Source organism: Oncorhynchus nerka, linkage group LG14 (genome assembly GCF_034236695.1).
Source record: "Oncorhynchus nerka isolate Pitt River linkage group LG14, Oner_Uvic_2.0, whole genome shotgun sequence".
Lineage (NCBI taxonomy): Eukaryota > Metazoa > Chordata > Actinopteri > Salmoniformes > Salmonidae > Oncorhynchus > Oncorhynchus nerka.
This window is the reverse complement of record NC_088409.1, coordinates 11,171,593-11,197,165: the sequence shown is the minus strand read 5'-3', so window position 1 is coordinate 11,197,165 and position 25,573 is coordinate 11,171,593. Positions and strand designations below refer to the sequence as shown.

General features: G+C 44.2%; 1 protein-coding gene across 4 annotated transcripts in view; it reads right to left on the bottom strand.

Annotated features, from left to right (window-relative positions):
• ptp4a3b (protein tyrosine phosphatase 4A3b) overlaps positions 1-25,573 on the bottom strand; it is a 62,701-nt gene that overhangs the window by 16,970 nt on the left and 20,158 nt on the right. For 2 of the 4 annotated variants that reach the window (XM_065027379.1, XM_065027381.1), the window contains exons 2-3: positions 1,327-2,049; positions 86-178 (exon numbers count right to left, since the gene is read on the bottom strand). In XM_065027379.1, the coding sequence (XP_064883451.1) occupies positions 86-178; positions 1,327-1,425 (192 nt within the window). In that variant the 5' untranslated portion in view covers positions 1,426-2,049. Of the gene's footprint in view, positions 1-85; positions 179-1,326; positions 2,050-7,581; positions 7,821-14,378; positions 14,525-25,573 lie in introns of those variants that run through there. The other 2 variants (XM_065027380.1, XM_065027378.1) reach the window with 2 other exon arrangements.

Genomic DNA, 25,573 nt, shown 5'->3' with positions numbered 1-25,573 from the left:
TGTAGAGAAGAGGGATCCTATGTGTGTGTGTGTGTGTGTGTGTGTGTGTGTGTGTGTGTGTGTGTGTGTGTGTATCTTTGCTCACCATGACTGTGATGCCATCCTTCTCCAGAGGTGTCTTGTCGTAGGTGACCTCACACACCCGCACCACTGTTGTTGCACCATACTGCTTCAGGTCCTGGAATAGGGAGAGGTAACTTCATTAAAACCATTCATGAGTCGGAGGTGTGACAATGACAGTTGTAATACCAGTTAGATTGATTTGGTAACCACCCTGTCACATGACACAGCTAGTTACAGTGGTAATACCAATCAGACCGAGTAGGATTAAGTTTTCCCTAGATGCTGATCTACCATCAGTTCTGGATTTTCCCTGAGAGGCTCACACACTGTTCTTAGAACCAAGTTTTCAGGGTTAGCCAATCACAGATTGTCACCCAATTCAAATATTAATTGTCATCAAATTCCATTCATTGTGACATTTCCATTTTCACCTAACATGAATATTCATGAAGCTTAGCCCTGGGCTAAGAACGTGCAGTGTGAACCCGGAGGAGTAATCTGATTTTAGATCAGTTACCTAGGTACCACTTCTAACTCAGCAGGATTAGACGACCGAGAGCCAGAACAGTCTGGAAGATTCCTCTCTGTCTCACCTCGATGAAGGTGATAAGAGTGGTGTTAGTGGTGTTGTGTGGAAGGTTCTTCTGTCTCACCTCGATGAAGGTGATAAGAGTGGTGTTAGTGGTGTTGTGTGGAAGGTTCTTCTGTCTCACCTCGATGAAGGTGATAAGAGTGGTGTTAGTGGTGTTGTGTGGAAGGTTCTTCTGTCTCACCTCGATGAAGGTGATAAGAGTGGTGTTAGTGGTGTTGTGTGGAAGGTTCTTCTGTCTCACCTCGATGAAGGTGATAAGAGTGGTGTTAGTGGTGTTGTGTGGAAGGTTCTTCTCTGTCTCACCTCGATGAAGGTGATAAGAGTGGTGTTAGTGGTGTTGTGTGGAAGGTTCTTCTCTGTCTCACCTCGATGAAGGTGATAAGAGTGGTGTTAGTGGTGTTGTGTGGAAGGTTCTTCTCTGTCTCACCTCGATGAAGGTGATAAGAGTGGTGTTAGTGGTGTTGTGTGGAAGGTTCTTCTCTGTCTCACCTCGATGAAGGTGATAAGAGTGGTGTTAGTGGTGTTGTGTGGAAGGTTCTTCTCTGTCTCACCTCGATGAAGGTGATAAGAGTGGTGTTAGTGGTGTTGTGTGGAAGGTTCTTCTGTCTCACCTCGATGAAGGTGATAAGAGTGGTGTTAGTGGTGTTGTGTGGAAGGTTCTTCTGTCTCACCTCGATGAAGGTGTCGAGGGTGGCGTTGGTGGGGTTGTGTGTGATGAGGAACCTCATGTTCTTGTGGGAGACCTCGACGGGGGGAGCCGGACGGTTCATTCTGGACACACTGAGGATCCCACTCTCAGGAGAAGACGCCACGACGTCGACCCAGACCCAGGGGCCGCACTCACCCTGACAGAGCAGCACCCAGCCCACCAGATACACTACACTGTCCTGACACAGCAGGCAGGAAGCCAGGCAGGAAGCCAAGAAGGCAGGTCACCCCTGCTAGTCTTTCTGAGGCTGAGGAACAAACCCCAGCAACAACACCCCACCTCAGAAGGACTTTACAAGGTCCTCTCAAGTCTCTCCTGTCCAGGGTGTCTTGGGGTGCTGGGAATAGAGTGGGGGTTGGACAGGGTGAAGAGTAAGGTGCCGGGGGGGTGAAGAGGTAGCTGTCCGTTAGCTTACGCTGCCCTTTGCCACCGACACTCACTACCCCATCTGGTGAGTTAGTGGGCCTGCCGTCCGTCGGTCAGTCTACAGTCAGAGTGGGGGTGTCTGGGTCTGGGTGGAGAGGGCGACCTGGCTGTGGGCATTCAGGGGTGGGAGGTGCAGCAGGTTAGCAGGGCCATCCTCCCCCCGGGGGGCCTGGGCTCAAGCGCTGAGATGTTGGGCGTGGCAGTAGTCACCGCTCCCCTGCAAGAACTCCATCAACGACTGGCCGGCCTGAGTGCAGCGCTGCAGAGAGGAGAGAGTCAGTGGGACTAACAGTCAAACCACACACACACTCTCAGTGGGACTAACAGTCAAACCACACACACACTCTCAGTGGGACTAACAGTCAAACCACACACACACTCTCAGTGGGACTAACAGTCAAACCACACACACACAGAGACAGAGGAGAGAGTCAGTGGGACTAACAGTCAAACCACACTCAGTGGGACTAACAGTCAAACCACACACACACACTCAGTGGGACTAACAGTCAAACCACACACACAGTGGGACTAACAGTCAAACCACACACACACACACAGAGACAGAGGAGAGAGTCAGTGGGACTAACAATCAAACCACACACACACAGAGACAGAGGAGAGAGTCAGTGGGACTAACAATCAAACCACACACACACACAGACAGAGGAGAGAGTCAGTGGGACTAACAGTCAAACCACACACACACTCTCAGTGGGACTAACAGTCAAACACACACACACACTCTCAGTGGGACTAACAGTCAAACACACACACTCTCAGTGGGACTAACAGTCAAACACACACACACTCTCAGTGGGACTAACAGTCAAAGTCAAACCACACACACACTCTCAGTGGGACTAACAGTCAAACCACACACACACTCTCAGTGGGACTAACAGTCAAACCACACACACACTCTCAGTGGGACTAACAGTCAAACCACACACACACTCTCAGTGGGACTAACAGTCAAACCACACACACACTCTCAGTGGGACTAACAGTCAAACCACACACACACTCTCAGTGGGACTAACAGTCAAACCACACACACACTCTCAGTGGGACTAACAGTCAAACCACACACACTCTCAGTGGGACTAACAGTCAAACCACACACACACTCTCAGTGGGACTAACAGTCAAACCACACACACACTCTCAGTGGGACTAACAGTCAAACCACACACACTCTCAGTGGGACTAACAGTCAAACCACACACACACAGAGACAAAGGAGAGAGTCAGTGGGACTAACAGTCAAACCACACACACACTCTCAGTGGGACTAACAGTCAAACACCACACACACACTCAGTGGGACTAACAGTCAAACCACACACACAGTGGGACTAACAGTCAAACCACACACACACAGAGACAGAGGAGAGAGTCAGTGGGACTAACAGTCAAACCACACACACACAGAGACAGAGGAGAGAGTCAGTGGGACTAACAGTCAAACCACACACACTCTCAGTGGGACTAACAGTCAAACCACACACACACACACACACACACACAGGAGAGAGTCAGTGGGACTAACAGTCAAACCACACACACACACACACACACACACACAGTTAGTTGGGGAGAGAAAGTCTACCTATTCTCCATTATCCCCAGTCAGTCAGTTCAGGACATCATTTCCTGTTTTGATCAAGCTGGGCTGAAGAGCGTTTGGTAAACTTTTATTATATCAAACTACACACACAGGGTAAGGAGAGGACACAGACAGATAAAAGACAGGCCTAGACAGGGCCTAAAACTGTTTGTATAGCAGCCACTGTGGCAGGTAGATACAAAATAAATCTACCAGACAAAATTTTTAAAAATGTGCTGCCATAATTACACAAAGAAACAAACAAACTGCCATGATTAGTAATGTTTCTAAAACAAGAAATGTATTACTAGTAAGAAGTTATTGGTTATATTTCTCAATGTAATTTACTATTCTGTGACCTGAGTATTTTTAACATAAATATCAGACAAAAAATGTTTAGCTGCCCTTTTAAGGTTACCTTGGTAACAGGGCCACTCAAGTCATCACCTGTGCCTGTGTCACTAGTAGAGAGCCAACGAGGTCTCTTTTTGCTAGCAGTGGGAGGAAACTCAAACATTGAAAAAGTAACCTAGCTTGTGAACAAAACAATGTAAATTAACAAGAAATCACTGTAGGATACTTGAGTAAATTAGACCAACTTTTATGCCTGTGCCCATTGCTTCTAAAAACAAATATTTCAGCACTCAAAGCCCCCCAGACAGGCAGTGTTGATGCCTGATATCTGAATCCTAATGTTATAGCTTTCTTTGTGCATTAACAGATACGAAACAAAATGGCATTAATACTTTGAAAACAGCTACTGCAGCTTTTATTTAGCTATAAATCACAACTCACTTGGGCCCATGCTTGACTATTTTTATGAAATACCCCCACTGTAGAGCCTGGAGTACTGCCACGCACTAACATAGCTGGAGAATTATACATTCTTACCTGCCAACGGCAAAATCTACCCACGTTCAGCAGGTGGCGGGTGTTCATTTTAGGCTCTGGGCCTAGGTGAGGATAACTGATACCCTAGAACTGCCAATTCCACAAATACCACACACAGCCCCATACGCTAACCACACACAGCCCATGCGCTAACCACACACAGCCCCATACGCTAACCACACACAGCGCGCTAACCACACACAGCCCCATACGCTAACCACACACAGCCCCATGCGCTAACCACGCACAGCCCCCATACGCTAACCACACACAGCCCCATACGTTAAACACACACAGTGCCATGTGTTAAACATACTGCATACTTCGAGATGGTAGGACACAAATGGAAAACACTGTGCAGTAGGGACACTTCTCCAGTTATTTCTACTATTTTAGAGCTGCAGGGACACTTCTCCGGTTATTTCTACTATTTTAGCGCTGTAGGGACACTTCTCCAGTTATTTCTACTATTTTAGCGCTGTAGAGACACTTCTCCAGTTATTTCTACTATTTTAGCGCTGTAGGGACACTTCTCCAGTTATTTCTACTATTTTAGCGCTGTAGGGACACTTCTCCAGTTATTTCTACTACTTCAGCGCTGTAGGGACACTTCTCCAGTTATTACTACTATTTTAGAGCTGTAGGGACACTTCTCCATCTATTTCTGCTACTTCAGCGCTGTAGGGACACTTCTACGGTTACACCACAATTCACAATCTTGATCAGGATGATACTAGTAGTGTTGTTTTACCTGTAGAGACATACTGTAACCTAGTAGTGTTGTTTTACCTGTAGAGACATACTGTAACCTAGTAGTGTTGTTTTACCTGTAGAGACATACTGTAACCTGGTAGTGTTTTACCTGTAGAGACATACTGTAACCTAGTAGTGTTGTTTTACCTGTAGAGACATACTGTAACCTAGTAGTGTTGTTTTACCTGTAGAGACATACTGTAACCTAGTAGTGTTGTTTTACCTGTAGAGACATACTGTAACCTGGTAGTGTTTTACCTGTAGAGACATACTGTAACCTTTAGTGTTGTTTTACCTGTAGAGACATACTCCATCTATTTAACCTAGTAGTGTTGTTTTACCTGTAGAGACATACTGTAACCTAGTAGTGTTGTTTTACCTGTAGAGACATACTGTAACCTAGTAGTGTTGTTTTACCTGTAGAGACATACTGTAACCTGGTAGTGTTGTTTTACCTGTAGAGACATACTGTAACCTAGCAGTGTTGTTTTACCTGTAGAGACATACTGTAACCTAGCAGTGTTGTTTTACCTGTAGAGACATACTGTAACCTAGCAGTGTTGTTTTACCTGTAGAGACATACTGTAACCTGGTAGTGTTGTTTTACCTGTAGAGACATACTGTAACCTGGTAGTGTTGTTTTACCTGTAGAGACATACTGTAACCTAGTAGTGTTGTTTTACCTGTAGAGACATACTGTAACCTGGTAGTGTTGTTTTACCTGTAGAGACATACTGTAACCTGGTAGTGTTGTCTGTCGTAATAAGGATGAGGTTGCAGCCTACCGTTTAAATATAATAAGGATGAGGTTGCAGCCTACCGTTTAAATGTAATAAGGATGAGGTTGCAGCCTACCGTTTAAATGTAATAAGGATGAGGTTGCAGCCTACCGTTTAAATGTAATAAGGATGAGGTTGCAGCCTACCGGTTAAATGTAATAAGGATGAGGTTGCAGTCTACCGGTTAAATGTAATAAGGATGAGGTTGCAGCCTACCAGTTAAATGTAATAAGGATGAGGTTGTAGCCTACCGGTTAAATGTAATAAGGATGAGGTTGCAGCCTACCGTTGAAATGTAATAAGGATGAGGTTGCAGCCTACCGTTGAAATGAGACATAAGGATGAGGTTGCAGCCTACTGTTTAAATGTAATAAGGATGAGGTTGCAGCCTACTGTTAAATAGTGTTGTTTTACCTCTGGACTGTAACCTGGTAGTGTTGTTTGACTTAGACATAATGTAAATGTAAATGTTTTACCTGTAAGGATGAGGTTGCATACTGTTAAATGTAATAAGGATGAGGTTGCAGCCTACCGGTTAAATGTAATAAGGATGAGGTTGCAGCCTACCGTTGAAATGTAATAAGGTAGAGGTTGCAGCCTACCGTTGAAATGTAATAAGGTAGAGGTTGCAGCCTACCGTTGAAATGTAATAAGGTAGAGGTTGCAGCCTACCGTTGAAATGTAATAAGGATGAGGTTGCAGCCTACCGTTGAAATGTAATAAGGTAGAGGTTGCAGCCTACCGTTGAAATGTAATAAGGATGAGGTTGCAGCCTACCGGTTAAATGTAATAAGGATGAGGTTGCTGTCTACCGTTTAAATGTAATAAGGATGAGGTTGCAGCCTACCGTTGAAATGTAATATGGATGAGGTTGTAGCCTACCGTTGAAATGTAATAAGGATGAGGTTGTAGCCTACCGTTGAAATGTAATAAGGATGAGGTTGTAGCCTACCGTTGAAATGTAATAAGGATGAGGTTGTAGCCTACCGTTGAAATGTAATATGGATGAGGTTGTAGCCTACCGTTGAAATGTAATATGGATGAGGTTGTAGCCTACCGTTGAAATGTAATATGGAATGTTGAAAATAAGGATGAGGTTGCAGCCTACCGTTGAAATGTAATATGGATGAGGTTGTAGCCTACCGTTGAAATGTAATAAGGATGAGGTTGTAGCCTACCGTTGAAATGTAATAAGGATGAGGTTGTAGCCTACCGTTGAAATGTAATAAGGATGAGGTTGCAGCCTACCGTTTAAATGTAATAAGGATGAGGTTGTAGCCTACCGTTAAATGTAATAAGGATGAGGTTGTAGCCTACCGTTTAAATGTAATATGGATGAGGTTGTAGCCTACCGTTGAAATGTAATATGGATGAGGTTGTAGCCTACCGTTTAAATGTAATAAGGATGAGGTTGTAGCCTACCGTTGAAATGTAATATGGATGAGGTTGTAGCCTACCGTTTAAATGTAATAAGGATGAGGTTGTAGCCTACCGTTGAAATGTAGTAAGGATGAGGTTGCTGCTTAATTGAGGTAACGCGGACTCACTGACAGTAATTCGATACAATCTATGGGGGCTTCGGCTTTACAGTTATTACTACACTATCTCCTTGCCAAAATAACTTCCCTCACTACCTCCTAACTGAACACACAGTAGCCAACTGAAGTAGAAAATACAACTGTTGAAGTTAACTGTATGTGAAAGTAAAAGTCCAGAGTAAAACTAGCACTCAGAGAAGCCACCGTATTGTACTGCTCACCTGAGACAACTTCTTTGACAAGAAAACATCCTCAAATAGACAAGAAGAGAAACAACAAGCAGTCTTCTTTAGATTCCTTCCTCACAGCTAAAGCCCAAGAAGCATTTCATTCCTCTGTCACCACCAGGTTGATCAAGCTCATCAAACCCCAGGTCCTCCAAGGAGTCTCTCCAACCTGTTACTCTGCAGAGCTTCCCCTTCACACACTGAGCGTCCATCCACACTGCACACACCCGTGAGAAAGCTTATAGTAATCTAGGCAAATAAATCTTCACCACGCCTCTCCTCCTGTGTCCCTCCCACAGGCTCTCTCTCCTCCTGTGGTCCCTCCCACAGGCTCTCTCTCCTCCTGTGGTCCCTCCCACAGGCTCTCTCTCCTCCTGTGGTCCCTCCCACAGGCTCTCTCTCCTCCCACAGGCTCTCTCTCCTCCTGTGGTCCCTCCCACAGGCTCTCTCTCCTCCTGTGGTCCCTCCCACAGGCTCTCTCTCTCTCTCTCTCTGCCATGTCTGTTCTGAACCAGTTGAGACTGCCCAGGTTTGTCATATGACACTGACAGCACTCAACTGTTAATGTCACAAACAAATGCATGTAATGCTCTAGGAGGCACAGAGAGTTGACCCATAAATATAGTGATGTTGGTTAGGGTTATGGGTTGTTCTGACTCATGGGGCTGACTGTTAAATATAGTGAAGTTGGTTAGGGTTAACAGTCACCCCCATGAGTCAGAACAACCCATAACCCTAACCAACTTCACTATATTTAACAGTCACCCCCATGAGTCAGAACAACCCATAACCTATAACCCAATCCAACTTCACTATATTTAACAGTCACCCCCAGGAGTCAGAACAACCCATAACCTATAACCCTATCCAACTTCACTATATTTAACAGTCACCCCCAGGAGTCAGAACAACCCATAACCTATGACCCTATCCAACTTCACTATATTTAACAGTCACCCCCAGGAGTCAGAACAACCCATAACCCTAACCAACATCACTATATTTAACAGTCACCCCCAGGAGTCAGAACAACCCATAACCCTGAACAACCCATAACCCTAACCAACTTCACTATATTTAACAGTCACCCCCAGGAGTCAGAACAACCCATAACCTATAACCCTATCCAACTTCACTATATTTAACAGTCACCCCCAGGAGTCAGAACAACCCATAACCCTAACCAACATCACTATATTTAACAGTCACCCCCAGGAGTCAGAACAACCCATAACCCTAACCAACTTCACTATATTTAACAGTCACCCCCAGGAGTCAGAACCCATAAACCTAACCAACTTCACTCTGTTCTCTCCCCTTTCCCTTAACTGTTAGTATACAGAAACATAATGTACCACCATCTACTCTGTTCTCTCCCCTTTCCCTTAACTGTTAGTATACAGAAACATAATGTACCACCATCTACTCTGTTCACCCCCCTTTCCCTTAACTGTTAGTATACAGAAACATAATGTCCCACCATCTACTCTGTTCTCTCCCCTTTCCCTTAACTGTTAGTATACAGAAACATGTACCACCATGGGACATCTCTCTTCAGCTGTCAATCAAACCCATAGTGGCGCTAGCTAGCTGACAGAAACCTGTGGCGGCTGAACAAAGGGGCTTGACGGTCTATTTCTGTGTAGCTGCCAGCACGCCAGCCAAGGACTTTAATGGAGCCCACAGGTCAGCCATTCCTATAAGAGCATTAACTGTGGCTCTAGTCCCAAATGGAACCCTACTCCCTATCGGGCCTGGTCAAAGGTCGCGCACTATATAAGCGAATGAGGTGCCATTTGGGACTCAGACAGTATGACTGTGGGTCAGGTGGGGAATGAAAGGACTACATCTACTGACTGGCTCACAAATAACATTGCACATGAGTCAGACTTCTATCTGCAGCAATGAAGCAGTGTTATTGATGGGCTGTTTCATTGTCATTGCTGCAGAGTACGTGAGCGGAGCTGAGCGGTCGGAAATCCCACTCCTCGCTCACGGGCGCTCCAAGTCTTTTCTAACCGCTCCGCTAGAAAACGCTCCTCGCTCACGGGCGCGCCATGTCCTTTCTAACCGCTCCGCTAGAAAACGCTCCTCGCTCACGGGCGCTCCATGTCCTTTCTACCCGCTCCGCTAGAAAACGCTCCTCGCTCACGGGCGCTCCATGTCCTTTCTAACCGCTCCGCTAGAAAACGCTCCTCGCTCACGGGCGCTCCATGTCCTTTCTAACCGCTCCGCTAGAAAACGCTCCTCGCTCACGGGCGCTCCATGTCCTTTCTAACCGCTCCGCTAGAAAACGCTCCTCGCTCACGGGCGCTCCATGTCCTTTCTAACCGCTCCGCTAGAAAACTCCTCGCTCACGGGCGCTCCATGTCCTTTCGCTCCATGTAGAAAACGCTTTCTCGCTCACGGGCGCTCCATGTCCTTTCTAACCGCTCCGCTAGAAAACGCTCCTCGCTCACGGGCGCTCCATGTCCTTTCTAACCGCTCCGCTAGAAAACGCTCCTCGCTCACGGGCGCTCCATGTCCTTTCTAACCGCTCCGCTAGAAAACGCTCCTCGCTCACGGGCGCTCCATGTCCTTTCTAACCGCTCCGCTAGAAAACGCTCCTCGCTCACAGGACATTTTTTTTTAAACGCAGCTCCAAATTCGTTCTATTCATTAATATATATATATATATATTTTTTAACCAACACCCATCTATTTGTGACTACATGGACCGACCATTTGCTTTTTAAGTATTGAAACCAAACCATATAATTTGAATGAAAATAATTTAAACATGTAAAAGGTGACTAAGAAGCGCTCCTCATTTGAAAACAGGCCACGTATCGTATTAAACGGCATATAAACACTGTAAATAGGTCAGTAGCCAGACAGGTAGCCTAAGACGGAACAACAATGTATTTAAGCTATATTATTAGACTATTATCACAAGGCTATAGCCTACAAATAAATCCATTGTGGAGCATTAGTGAGTGTGACACACTAGGCTGGTAGAGAGGCAGGGACAAAGAGCGCTCAGCATTTTTTTAAATGTATTTTATTTGACCTTTATTTAACCTGGCAAGTCTGTCAAGAACAAATTCTTATTTTCAATGACAGCCTAGGAACAGTGGGTTAACTGCCTGTTCAGGGGCAGAACGATAGGGGGTTGAACTTGCAACCTTCCGGTTACTAGTCCAACGCTCTAACCACTAGGCTACCCTGCCGCCCCATTTAAACATTTAGTTGTATTAAATCATTGTAGTCTAGAAATTGCACATATAGGGTGTGACTTACTGAGAATTAAATACAAATTACACAAAGACTGCCTTATAAGGCTCAATCTACAGTGCCTTTGAATTCATTTTTTGAAACTGTAGTAACTACCCAATCATGCATTTATTTAAGGTGATTTTTCAGATTCCACAAGGACACATTAGTTGTGGACACTACATCACACTCCCTCCACTGCTCTCGGTCCTCCTCATCTTTGTAAGTCACCTTGGTTTAGCACCTGTGTGTTTTATCATTTTCTTTATGAAGATATTTAGTGAACTCCATGACAGTAGCTAAAGCAAGGGGCTACAGCAGCACACAAGTAGGCTACAAATGCATGCTGGGCCAGGCAGGCCCTGAGGTGGTGAAGTGAGCGTTACTGGAGCGATATTGGAGCGGGCGCTCCAGCCTTTGGGAAAGTTGCTCCGTGCTCCAGTTAAATTGGGCATGCTCCGCCTCTCGCTCCAGCTCCACTCACATACTCTGCATTACCGCTGTTACAACACCCTGCTCCACCTCTTATGATTTTTAACAGACTTTAGGTGTGTTATTTGTCACGAATAGTCCAGTCTGTTGGAGTACTAACAATAGTCCTTGGCTCAGGCTAGCTAGCTACATCACCAGTATACCATGTTCCAGTCCAGGATCAGGCTAGCTAGCTACATCACCAGTATACCATGCTCCAGTCCAGGATCAGGCTAGCTAGCTACATCACCAGTATACCATGCTCCAGTCCAGGATCAGGCTAGCTAGCTACATCACCAGTATACAATGTTCCAGTCCAGGATCAGGCTAGCTAACTACATCACCAGTATACCATGCTCCAGTCCAGGATCAGGCTAGCTAGCTAGCTACCTAAATCACCAGTATACCATGCTCCAGTCCAGGATCAGGCTAGCTAGCTACATCACCAGTATACCATGCTCCAGTCCAGGATCAGGCTAGCTAGCTACATCACCAGTATACCATGCTCCAGTCCAGGATCAAGCTAGCTAGCTAGCTAGCTACATCACCAGTATACCATGCTCCAGTCCAGGATCAGGCTAACTAGCTAGCTAGCTACATCACCAGTATACCATGCTCCAGTCCAGGATCAGGCTAGCTAGCTACATCACCAGTATACCATGCTCCAGTCCAGAATCAGGCTAGCTAACTACATCACCAGTATACCATGCTCCAGTCCAGGATCAGGCTAGCTAACTACATCACCAGTATACCATGCTCCAGTCCAGGATCAGGCTAGCTAACTACATCACCAGTATACCATGCTCCAGTCCAGGATCAGGCTAGCTAGCTACATCACCAGTATACCATGCTCCAGTCCAGAATCAGGCTAGCTAACTACATCACCAGTATACCATGCTCCAGTCCAGGATCAGGCTAGCAGTATACCATGCTCCACAGGATCACCAGTATACCATGCTCCAGTCCAGGATCAGGCTAGCTAGCTACATCACCAGTATACCATGCTCCAGTCCAGGATCAGGCTAGCTAGCTAGTCCATCACCAGCTACATCACCATGCTCCAGTCCAGAATCAGGCTAGCTAGCTACATCACCAGTATACCATGCTCCAGTCCAGGATCAGGCTAGCTAGCTACATCACCAGTATACCATGCTCCAGTCCAGGATCAGGCTAGCTAGCTACATCACCAGTATACCATGCTCCAGTCCAGAACCAGTATACCATGCAGTCCAGAATCAAGCTAACTACATCACCAGTATACCATGCTCCAGTCCAGGATCAGGCTAGCTAGCTACATCACCAGTATACCATGCTCCAGTCCAGAATCAGGCTAGCTAACTACATCACCAGTATACCATGCTCCAGTCCAGGATCAGGCTAGCTAGCTACATCACCAGTATACCATGCTCCAGTCCAGGATCAGGCTAGCAAGCTAGATCACCAGTATACCATGCTCCAGTCCAGGATCAGGCTAACTAGCTAGCTAGCTACATCACCAGTATACCATGCTCCAGTCCAGGATCAGGCTAGCTAACTACATCACCAGTATACCATTCTCCAGTCCAGGATCAGGCTAGCTAGCTACATCACCAGTATACCATGCTCCAGTCCAGGATCAGGCTAGATCACCAGTATACCATGCTCCAGTCCAGGATCAGGCTAGCTAGCTACATCACCAGTATACCATGCTCCAGTCCAGAATCAGGCTAGCTAGCTACATCACCAGTATACCATGCTCCAGTCCAGGATCAGGCTAGCTAGCTACATCACCAGTATACCATGCTCATGCTCCAGTCCAGGATCAGGCTAGATCACCTAACCTGCTCCAGTCCATCACCAGTATACCATGCTCCAGTCCAGAATCAGGCTAGCTAGCTACATCACCAGTATACCATGCTCCAGTCCAGGATCAGGCTAGCTAGCTACATCACCAGTATACCATGCTCCAGTCCAGGATCAGGCTAGATCACCAGTATACCATGCTCCAGTCCAGGATCAGGCTAGCTAGCTACATCACCAGTATACCATGCTCCAGTCCAGGATCAGGCTAGCTAGCTACATCACCAGTATACCATGCTCCAGTCCAGGATCAGGCTAGCTAGCTACATCACCAGTATACCATGCTCCAGTCCAGGATCAGGCTAGCTAGCTACATCACCAGTATACCATGCTCCAGTCCAGGATCAGGCTAGCTAGCTACATCACCATCACCAGTCCAGGATACCATGCTCCAGTCCAGGATCAGGCTAGCTAGCTACATCACCAGTATACCATGCTCCAGTCCAGGATCAGGCTAGCTAGCTACATCACCAGTATACCATGCTCCAGTCCAGGATCAGGCTAGCTAGCTACATCACCAGTATACCATGCTCCAGTCCAGGATCAGGCTAGCTAGCTACATCACCAGTATACCATGCTCCAGTCCAGGATCAGGCTAGCTAGCTACATCACCAGTATACCATGCTCCAGTCCAGGATCAGGCTAGCTAGCTACATCACCAGTATACCATGCTCCAGTCCAGGATCAGGCTAGCTAGCTACATCACCAGTATACCATGCTCCAGTCCAGGATCAGGCTAGCTAGCTACATCACCAGTATACCATGCTCCAGTCCAGGATCACTGTTCCAATAACAGCCTTACTGTAGCCTAGCCAAACACCACTCCTTTATCTAATGTTGTTATGTGTCTATTCCGGTCTCACCTGAAAACAGTAGCCTATAATATCTATCAGGGCTGTTGTTGTTCTAAGTAGGAGGGAGATTTACAGGGCCTCCTGTGGAGTAAAACCATTTCAGCCTATCAAGAGGTAGGAAGCCCTGCTGAGTAGCTGAAACTGGGCCAAAGGTTGCTTACCAAATAGCGCCCTATCTACTATCATGGGCCCTGGTCAAAAGTAGTGCACTATAAAGGGAATAGGGTGTCATTTGGGATACAGTCCAAGTCTGAGCCTTGCCAGAGGACCAGATATTATGTATATGATTACTCATATGGAGTCACACACACACTCTCACCAGCCCAACCCCCCCCCCCCCACAAACACACACCCACCCACATCAGTTACACTCACCTGCCCAAACACGAGACCCGAATCTTAGAGACCAGTTAGATGTTTGTAGCAGGGACAGAGCGGCAAGCTGTGGTCCTTCCTCCTTTGAGGAGCAGGTACCCAGAGTGCCGAGCAGCTTCAGGAGATGCAGACCAAACAGACCAGACCTGGATTTGAGGTTTGGGAAGTCAATTGGTTGGTTTGTAAGTCTTCAGCTTCCATTAAAACTAGCACTTGATAACTGACTAAATGAATCAGGATACTATAGACAACAGCAACACATGGCAGACAACAGAACAACAATTCCTCATAGCCTAATTTATCTCTCTCCACAATGGCTCATCTCTCCACTCTCCTTAATGGCTTCTCACCTGTACACACAGTCTAATCCTTCATACACAGGGCCAGTGTGTTTTCAAAACTAGACATTAACAGCTCTGTCTCTGGATAGGCCTAAATATAGTGCCCAGTGATCCCGGAGGAGGGCAAGCCTTTATCTGTTTGTTGTTGGCTTTATACTTGGGTTATGAAGTCATGCCGTGGCTCAGTAAAGGATGTAGCTTGGCCAAGCTTATTAGCTACTACATTGACTGTCAACCACAACAAGCTTGGATTAAAAAAACTATTAAGCTTAGCAGTTTGAGGCCTCAAATAGACCTCAGGGTTGACTTAGTAAACACAAGATTTATTATAAAAAGCTATTTAGGCCTAGGTATTGTAGGTCCACTACTTTAGAGTCAGTGATGCACAACTCAAACAGCCGTATCGGCCAGATATCCACAACAACTAGAGGGCACGGCGGTGAGGCTAGACTTCTCCATTGTTGTTGTCACGCAGACTGACTAGATGACTGGTAAACATGTCCACACGGTATCCTAGCAGCCAGGCCACAGAGGCCAGAGCATCATTCTGAGAAGTCTTCAGAAGGCTTGGGCTGTCCTCTGAGGACGTTAATTGGATGATTATGTGGCTGGAATGGACGATCACATGACTACACAGGGTAGGCAACAGAGATCACAGAGAGCAGAACAGGTCAATCAATCAAATGTATATATAAAGCCTTTCTTACATCAGCCGATGTCACAATGTGCTATACAGAAACCCAGCCTAAAACCCCAAACAGCAAGCAATGCAGATGTAGAAGCACGGTGGCTGGGAAAAACTCCCTAGAAAGGCAAGAACCTAGGAAGAAACCTAGAGAGGAACCAGGCTATGAGGGGTGGCCAGTCCTCTTCTGGCTGTTCCGGGTGGAGATTATAACTGTACATGACCAAGATGTTCAAACGTTCATAGATGACCAGCAGGGTCAAATAATAATAATCACAGGGTGCAACAGGTCAGCACCTCAGGAGTAAATGTCAGTTGGCTTTTCATAGCTGTTCATTCAGAGTTAGAGACATTAGGTGCGTTTAGAGAGAGAGAGAGTCAAACACTGATGACTTGTTGTGAACAACATGAAAGACATTGAGTGACATGATGTTACTGTATTGATACAGCTCATGATGCAGGCTATACGGTACGGACCCCTAGTTCTAATGATCAGTCTCTACATCAATCACCGTGGTGAAGGAACTAACTAGGTTGGGGAATTGCCAGGGACCTCACGATCACGATACGGAGGTGCCCATTCTATATGGATTCTATATGGATTCTATATGGATTCTATATGGATTGCGATTCGATACTGAGATTTTATTCAGATTCATGCTCACCATACAGTACCAAGTTAAAAGTTTGGACACCTACTCATTCAAGTGTTTCTTTGTACTATTTTCTACATTGTAGAATAATAGTGAAGACATCAAAACTATTAAACTACACATATGGAATCATGTAGTAACCAAAATATATTTTATATGTGAGATTCTTCAAAGTAGCCACCCTTTGCCTTGACGACAGCTTTGCACTCTCTCGGGATTCGCTCGACCATTTTGATATTCTATTACACACACCTACATGCATACTTTAAAATTATATAATGTGAGCTAAACATACAACAAAAACGCTAGAGGCGTCACTACAGAATCCTGTTGGATTCCAGGCTGTGTCACAACCGGCCGTGATTGGGAGTCTCATATGGCGGCGCACAATTGGCCCATCGTTGATCGGGTTTGGCAAATGAGAATTTGTTCTTAACTGAATTGCCTAGTTAAATAAAAGGTTACATTTTTTTTTATACAAAAAATAAATAAACTCAGCAAAAAAGAAACGTCCCTTTTTCAGGACACTGTCGTTCAAAAGATAATTAGTAAAAATCCAAATAACTTCACAGATCTTCATTGTAAAGGGTTTAAACACTGTTTCCCATGCTTGTTCAATGAACCATAAACAATTAATGAACATGCACCTGTGGAACGGTCGTTTAGACACAACAGACTTGCCAAGTTAAATAAAAGGTACATTTAAAAAGTTGTGTTACTATATAGGGAATAGGGTCCCCACAGGACTCTGGTCAAAAGTAGTGCACTATATAGGAAATAGGGTGTAATTTGGGACATACACAAGGTATCAAAGTTGATAGTTGGGTTGGAATTCTGTAGCAGTCTGTCGGCATTACAGGCGTTTCCCCAGGTGGGTCAAGCCTTGGCAAGAACAGAGCAGGTCTGCTGCGTTTGACAGGATGGGAGATGTGTGTTGGACACCAGCATTGTTGTGACACTACACTCCAGAGTGTCTTCACAGTGAGTACTGTAGTCAGGGCCCTCGCAGACACCTGCTGTCTATATTTAACACCACCAGCTGTTATCTAATACATTTAGCCTGGGCTGGCTGCAACCAAGAGTAGCCAGGCAGCGTTGGATAACTCCGGGAGCTAGCTGGGGTCGCTTGTTTTGAAACCCGAGACCCCTCCTCTGGTCCAAAAACAAAGTCAAACAGGAAGAAGATTGCAGATTTAAAAAAGACACTGAACATAAAATGGAGCAGCATTGATACGTTTCAGAGGCGGCCATTTTAGAATTTGTCTGGCGTCCTTGTGATGGGAGTGTCTTCTGGAGTACACTACCACACCTTGTTATGTCATTATATTTGGTTGTTAATGTATCACTCCATTTGTTACACTACAACTCTGAACATTTAGGCTGGACTACACGTCTAGGATAATGAATGGTACAAGACATGGAATAGCTACATTAGTCTGGACATGGAATAGCTACATTAGTCTGGACTACAGTCTAGGGTAATGAATGGTACAAGACATGGAATAGAATTAGTCTGGACTACACGTCTAGGGTAATGTACAAGACATGGAATAGCTACATTAGTCTGGACTACACGTCTAGGGTAATGAATGGTACAAGACATGGAATAGCTACATTAGTCTGGACTACACGTCTAGGGTAATGAATGGTACAAGACACGGAATAGCTACATTAGGCTGGACTACACGTCTAGGGTAATGAATGGTACAAGACATGGAATAGCTACATTAGTCTGGACTACACGTCTAGGGTAATGAATGGTACAAGACATGGAATAGCTACATTAGTCTGGACTACACGTCTAGGGTAATGAATGGTACAAGACATGGAATAGACATTATGGAACGTCTAGGGTAATGAATGGTACAAGACATGGAATAGCTACATTAGTCTGGACTACACGTCTAGGGTAATGAATGGTACAAGACATGGAATAGCTACATTAGTCTGGACTACACGTCTAGGGTAATGAATGGTACAAGACATGGAATAGCTACATTAGTCTGGACTACACATCTAGGGTAATGAATGGTACAAGACATGGAATAGCTACATCAGGCTGGACTACACGTCTAAGGTAATGAATGGTACAAGACATGGAATAGCTACATTAGGCTGGACTACACGTCTAGGGTAATGAATGGTACAAGACATGGAATAGCTACATTAGTCTGGACTACACGTCTAGGGTAATGAATGGTACAAGACATGGAATAGCTACATTAGGCTGGACTACACGTCTAGGGTAATGAATGGTACAAGACATGGAATAGCTACATCAGGCTGGACTACACGTCTAGGGTAATGAATGGTACAAGACATGGAATAGCTACATTAGGCTGGACTACACATCTAGGATAATGATTGGTACAAGACTTGGAATAGGCTTACTGTTAGCAAATATAAAAAATGTCAGTTTGCCCACCTTATCTACCCCCCCAGCTGCCGATAGCCCTTTCATGTGGTCATGGGAGTGCATTGCCCAACTGTAAAGGTCAAACTGACAAAAACAAACACAATGACGCACCCTGGGATACCCTACACCCTAGAGAAGGCGGAGCCTAGCTAGAAGACAACGGTGTTACACAACATCTTGGCAACCTAGCTTTGGGTGGAAAGGCTATATACACCACAGCAGTACCATTTACATCAATGGGCATGCCTGATTTGGGGTATCAAAAAAATAAATATATATTTTGGAGAGCCTCATTTCAAACCGGGGGCTTCCTGAATGTGCCACCACAGGTAACATACATATGCCATGTTAACTAGGCCTGCTCTTGTTCAATTAGAATGGAGGCTGTCCTCATTTAATTGATCAGTCACAACTAACCCATAAGACACCACTTTGCTGACCAATTAGATACGTGCTTTCTCTCTCCGTGCATGAAGTATCTCTTTGATTGGCAGGTTCTCTGACTACAGGGTTAAATCAAGCCCTCTAAGAAATATTATGTAACCTCGATTCTTAGAAAGTCAAAGGAAACTTCTCCATTAGAAACTTCTCTGTTAGAAAGGCACGGGTTATGGAAGGTCAGATTGCACAATTACTGTACAATCGCAGAGCAAAAGACAAAGGTCATTGATTCATACAGAGAGAGAGAGAGCCCTGAGACTCTGATATATCCCAACATGATAAAAACTGTGATAGCTGGTAAAGCAAAACCTCCTTTTGAGATGAAGGGCTATTCTTGACCTCATGGGAATCCTTTGTTGGACGTGAGAAATCAAGGTCAAGTGCATGTATAAACAGCCAGCCTGTCAGACCCCAAGGAGTCAGAGATCTCTGTCACTATAGTGACTCCTAAAGGGATAGTACAGCTGGTATGCATCCTGCCAGGTCACTCCCCTGCAGGCACATGTGATCATACATACCCCCCCCAAAATCCTGGCTCTTTTTTAGATTTGACATCAAATCCATTATTAATGTTTACATACAGTTTTACTCATTTCATATGTAGATACTGTATTCTACTGTATTTAGTCAATGCCACTCCGACATTGCTCATCCTAATATTTATATATTTCTTAATTCCATTCTTTTACTTTTAGATGTGTGTGTATTGTTTTGAATTGTTAGATACTACTGCACTGTCGGAGCTAGGAACACCAGCATTTCTCTACGCCCGCAATAACATCGGCTAAATATGTGGATGTGACCAATAAAATGTGATTTTATTGTACCCCACACACCATTGCTACCCTCTTGGCCAGGTCTCCCTTGTAAAAGAGGTCTTCTGACCTTAATGGGACTTCCTGGTTGGATAAAGCTTAAATAAATACGTTTTTAAAAACCCACCCAGGGTTACCTGAAGACGTGTGTACACAGTGTAACCTTGGAATCACCTTAGTGAGTGCGGTCATCAAATATCTAGCTAATGCGTTCAGCTGAGTGGACTAGATGAACTGCTCTGTATGGAAAGTGGACGTAAGTATGAGTAATATAATCACTGAGATAACATGAGCTCATCCTTTTTTCCCCTTGGTTGGCTCACATGGTCAGAGGAGGCAACCAACCAGAGAGATTCATTATCTTTATATGACATCATCACTGTTGTTATTGCTGCCAATAGGTCCTCTCCACCTGTGGCATCTGCAAGCCTCGGCGAGCAACTACAGTGTGGTAAAAAAAAGTAGGCCTACAAGGCTTCTGGCTATGGGGACTTGTGTGTGTCATACACATCTATAAAAAGGTCATAGGGGATTGGATGGATTTTTCCCAGAAAGCTACGTGCTTGATGTGGCTTCTACACAAAACCCCACTCCAATACTGTTTTCTCTTAGAGCGGGGAGTCCTGCGGAGGACATACCAGCTTCCAAAAATAGGATGAATGGCTTTTGTCCCCCAACAGAGCCCACTCCAAAGGCCAATGTCAGCCAGAGTGGCACACTGGTTAATTTAGCTGAACTAAGGGTAACCCACAAGAAAGCTGCACTCTCATGTAGAGAAACAGGAACAGATTGCTCTACTATCTCTGCTCTGTCTGATGTACTTGCTCAACTCTGAGCCAGTCACAGATCTATGGTTTAGACATGGGGTAGGCTACGTCCCAAATGGCACTCTATTCCCTTTAACTTTTGACCAGACACACACGCACGCACACAAAAAAACAGGTCAAATGTTTTACAACACCTACTCATTCAAGTGTTTTTCTTTCATTTGTACTATTTTCTACATTGTAGAATAATAGTGAAGACATCACAACTATGAAATAACACATATGGAATCATGTAGTAACCAAAAAAGTGCTAAAGAAATCTAAATCTATTTTATATTTGAGATTCTTCAAATAGCCACATTTTGCCTTGATGACAACTTTGCACACTCTTTGCCTTCTCTCAACCAGCTTCATGAGGTATTCACCTGAAATCCATTTAAATTAATAAGTGTGCCTTCTTAAAAGTCCATTTGTGGCATTTCTTTCCTTCTTAATGTGTTAGAGCCAATCAGTTGTGTTGTGACAAGGTATACATAATATAGTAGAGGTCGGCCGATGAAACGGAATGGCCGAGATTAATTAGGGCCGATTTTAAGTTTTCATAACAATCGGTAATCGGCATTTTTGGACACTGATCATGGCTGGTTACATTGCACTCCATGAGGACACTGCGTGTCAGGCTGACTACCTGTTATGTGAGTGCAGCAAGGAGCCAAGGTAAGGTGCTAGCTAGCATTAAACGTGTCTTATAAAAAACAATCTTAACATAATCACTAGTTAACTACACATGGTTGATGATATTACTAGTTTATCTAGCTTGTCCTGCGTTGCATTTAATCGATGCGGTGCCTGTTAATTTATCATTGAATCCCAACCTACTTTGCGAAATGGGTGATTTAACAAGTGCATTCGCGAAAAAAGCACTGTCGTTGCACCAATGTGTACCTTAGCATAAACATCAACGCCTTTCTTAAAATCAATACACAAGTATATATATTTTACATAACCTGCATATTTAGTTAATATTGCCTGCTAACATGAATTTCTTAACTTGGGAAATTATGTCACTTCTCTTGCGTTCTGTACGTCTGAGTCAGGGTATATGCAGCAGTTTGGGCCGCCTGGCTCGTTGCGAACTGTGTGAAGACAATTTTTTTCCTAACAAAGACAGCCAACTTTGCCAAACGAGGGATGATTTAACAAAAGCGCATTTGTGAAAAAGCACAATCGTTGCACGGGTGTACCTAACCATAAACATCAATGCCCTTCTTAAAATCAATACACAGAAGTATATTTTCTTTAAACCTGCATATTTAGTTAAAAGAAATTCATGTTAGCAGGCAATATTAAACTAGGGAAATTGTGTCACTTCTCTCAACTGGAAGCCAGTGGAGAGAGCGTTCATTGCACGAACACCAGAGTCAGGGTATATGCAGCAGTTTGGGCCTCTTGCGTTCATTGCTCAGGGTATATGCGAACTAATTTGCCAGAATTTTACGTAATTGACACAACATTGAAGGTTGTGCAAAGTAACAGCAATATTTAGACATATGGATGCCACCCGTTAGATAAAATACGGAGCGGTTCCGTATTTCACTGAAAGAATAAAAGTTTTGTTTTCGAAATGATAGTTTCCGGATATGACCATATTAATGACCTAAGGCTCGTATTTCTGTGTGTTATTATATTATAATTAAGTCTATGATTTGATAGAGCAGTCTGACAGAGTGGTAGTAGGCAGCAGCAGGCTTGTAAGCATTCATTCAAACAGCACTTCCTTGCGTTTGCCAGCAGCTTTTCGCAATGCTTCAAGCATTGAACTGTTTATGACGTCAAGCCTCCAGTTTATGACGTATCAACTCCAGAAATTAAGCTGGCAATACTAAGTACCAATTAGAACATTCAATAGTCAAAGGTATATGAAATACAAATGGTATAGAGAAATAGTCCTATAATAACTACAACCTAAAACTTACCTGGGAATATTGAAGACTCATGTTAAAAGGAACCACCAGCTTTCAGATGTTCTCATGTTCTGAGTAAGGAACTTAAACATTAGCTTTTTTACATGGCACATATTGCACTTTTACTTTCTTCTACAACACTTTGTTTTTGCATTATTTAAACCAAATTGAACATGTTTCATTATTTATTTGATACTAAATTGATTTTATTGATGTATTATATTAAGTTAAAATAAGTGTTCATTGTTCATTCAGTATTGTTGTAATTGTCATTATTACAAATATATACATTTCTAAAAAATATTTTAAAATCTTTAAAATATATATATATATATTTTTTTTTTAAAATTATTATTATTATTTTTATTATAAATCGGCCAATTAAATCGGTACCTTCTTTTTTTGGTCCTCCAATAATCGGTATCGGTATTGAAAAATCATAAAATTGGTCGACCTCTAGAATATAGCCTTGTTCGGTAAAAGACCAAGTCCATATTATGGCAAGAACAGCTCAAATAAGCAAACAGAAATGACTGTCCATCATTACTTTAAGACATGAAGGTCAGTCAACATTGAAAGTTTCTTCAAGTGCAGTCGCAAAAACAATCAATCGCTATGATGAAACTGGCTCTCATGAGGACCGCCACAGGAATGGAAAACCCAGAGTTACCTCTCCTGCAGAGGATAAGTTCATTAGAGTTTTCCAGCCTCAGAAATTGCAGCCCAAATAAATGCTTCACAGAGTTCAAGTAACAGACACGTCTCAACATCAACTGTTCAGAGGAGACTGTGTGAATCAGGCCTTCATGGTCAAATTGCTGCAAAGAAACCACTACTAAAGGACACCAATAAGAAGAAGAGACTTGCTTGGGCCAAGAAACACGAGCAATGGACATTAGACCAGTGGAAATCTGTCCTTTGGTCTGAAGATCGAAATTTGAGATTTTTGGATCCAACCACTGTCTTTGTGAGACTCAGTGTGGGTGAACGGATGATCTCCGCATGTGTATTTCCCACCGTAAAGCATGGAGGAGGAGGAGGAGGTGTTATGGTGTGGGTGAACGGATGATCTCCGCATGTGTATTTCCCACTGTAAAGCATGGAGGAGGAGGTGTTATGGTGTGGGTGAACGGATGATCTCCGCATGTGTATTTCCCACAGTAAAGCATAGAGGGGGAGGTGTTATGGTGTGGGGGTGCTTTGCTGGTGATACTGTCTGTGATTTATTTAGAATTCAAGGCACATTCAACCAGCATGGCTACCACAGCATTCTGCAGCAAAACTCTATCCCATCTGGTTTGGGCTTATTGGGACTATCATTTGTTTTTCAACAGAACAATGACCCAATACATCTCCAGGCTGTGTAAGGGCTATTTTACCAAGGAGAAGAGTGATGAGTGCTGCATCAGATGACCTGGCCTCCACAATCCACCGACCTCAACCAAATTGAGATGGTTTGGGATAAGTCGGACCGCAGAGTGAAACAAAAGCAGCCAACAAGTGCTCAGCATATGTGGGAACTCTCAGAAATGTTGGAAAAACATCTAGGTAAAGCTGGTTAAGAGAATGCCAAGAGGCAAAGCGTGGCTATTTGAAGAATCTCAAATATAAAATATATTTTGAATTGTTTAACACTTTTTTGGTTACTACGTGATTCCATGTGTTATTTCATAGTTTTGATGGTCACTATTATTCTACAATGTAGAAAATCGTAAAAATAAAGAAAAACCCTGGAATGAGAAAGTGTTCTAAAACGTTTGACCAGTAGTGCACCAATAGGGAAAAGAGTGCCATTTGGGACGCAGGCATGGCACAAATATTGGAAGAGGGTTAGACCTACCAGTGAATCTTAAGAACCTCAGCAAAATGGTATTTATAACATGATAAGGCTCAATTTATTTCCTGGAAATACTTGGCTATATAGTAGGCAGAAGTTGCTAGGAGCAACACGGCCCAGTAGGAAGATGTTGCTAGGAGCAACACGGCCCAGTAGGAAGATGTTGCTAGGAGCAACACGGTCTGTAGCTTTCAAATCCCCATGGTAAATATATCATCACGGGACATGTTGAGCTTGACACGAGTTTGATCAAGGCAACAAATACACATGCACACTTGACTAATCCTTGCGCAATAGCTTTCAAGCATCTTCATTCCAACTTCCTTTTTTTATTGCATTTCCTGTTATGAGCAGGAAGCCAGCTGCTGCTGCAACTGAACTCTTTCATCCAGGCCACAACAGATCACATGAGGACTGGTGGCTCTGAAAGGTGGACCTGCTGTAAGCCACATAGGATTGGTGTTTCAGATATAAATAGGAGCCACAGGGTGTGGAACACCGGAACTGAATGCCTCTTAACGCCCTGCTAGACATGAGGATTTCATACTGCATTACTGACCCGGCTGGGCTCATGGTGTAAATGTCTTCTTCCTTTATCTTTAGAGAGTTGCCGCTCGTATTGAGTTGTCCTGGATTCAGATCAGACACCTCATTGTTGCTGATGGATTGGACGTGAGGCTACAGTACTACAGGGGTTCACCTGATCCATGGTGCTGCCAGCCTGCCTTTAGCCCGGTCCCACATCTGTTTGTGCTCTTACCAGCTCCATTGATGCCATTGTCAAGGCAAACATGACCATGGGTGACAAGGGGTTAGCATGCTGGCACAAATAGACTGGCACTCAGGCTACCTGCCTTTCACCTCGGATACCCTTTTCAACGTCAACATTAAGCAACTACTTCTCATCTTCAGCCTTGCTACCAATTACCTCAGACAACATCTAACAATGAACTTCTGTTTGGCATTCTGAATTCCACTCCGAATTGAAAGTCATGGGGAATTAGGCTACTGAAAGATTAGGGCTAAATATACCAACCAGGCTGCATTCACTTGGAAGCAAGAACTGTGTAGAACTAGGTGACTTACAGTACACATTCCCTGGGTTATTTAACACTGCGTAGAACTAGGGGACTAGCAGTACACATGCCCTGGGTTATTTAACACTGCGTAGAACTAGGTGACTAGCAGTACACATGCCCTGGGTTATTTAACACTGTGTAGAACTAGGTGACTAGCAGTACACATGCCCTGGGTTATTTAACACTGCGTAGAACTA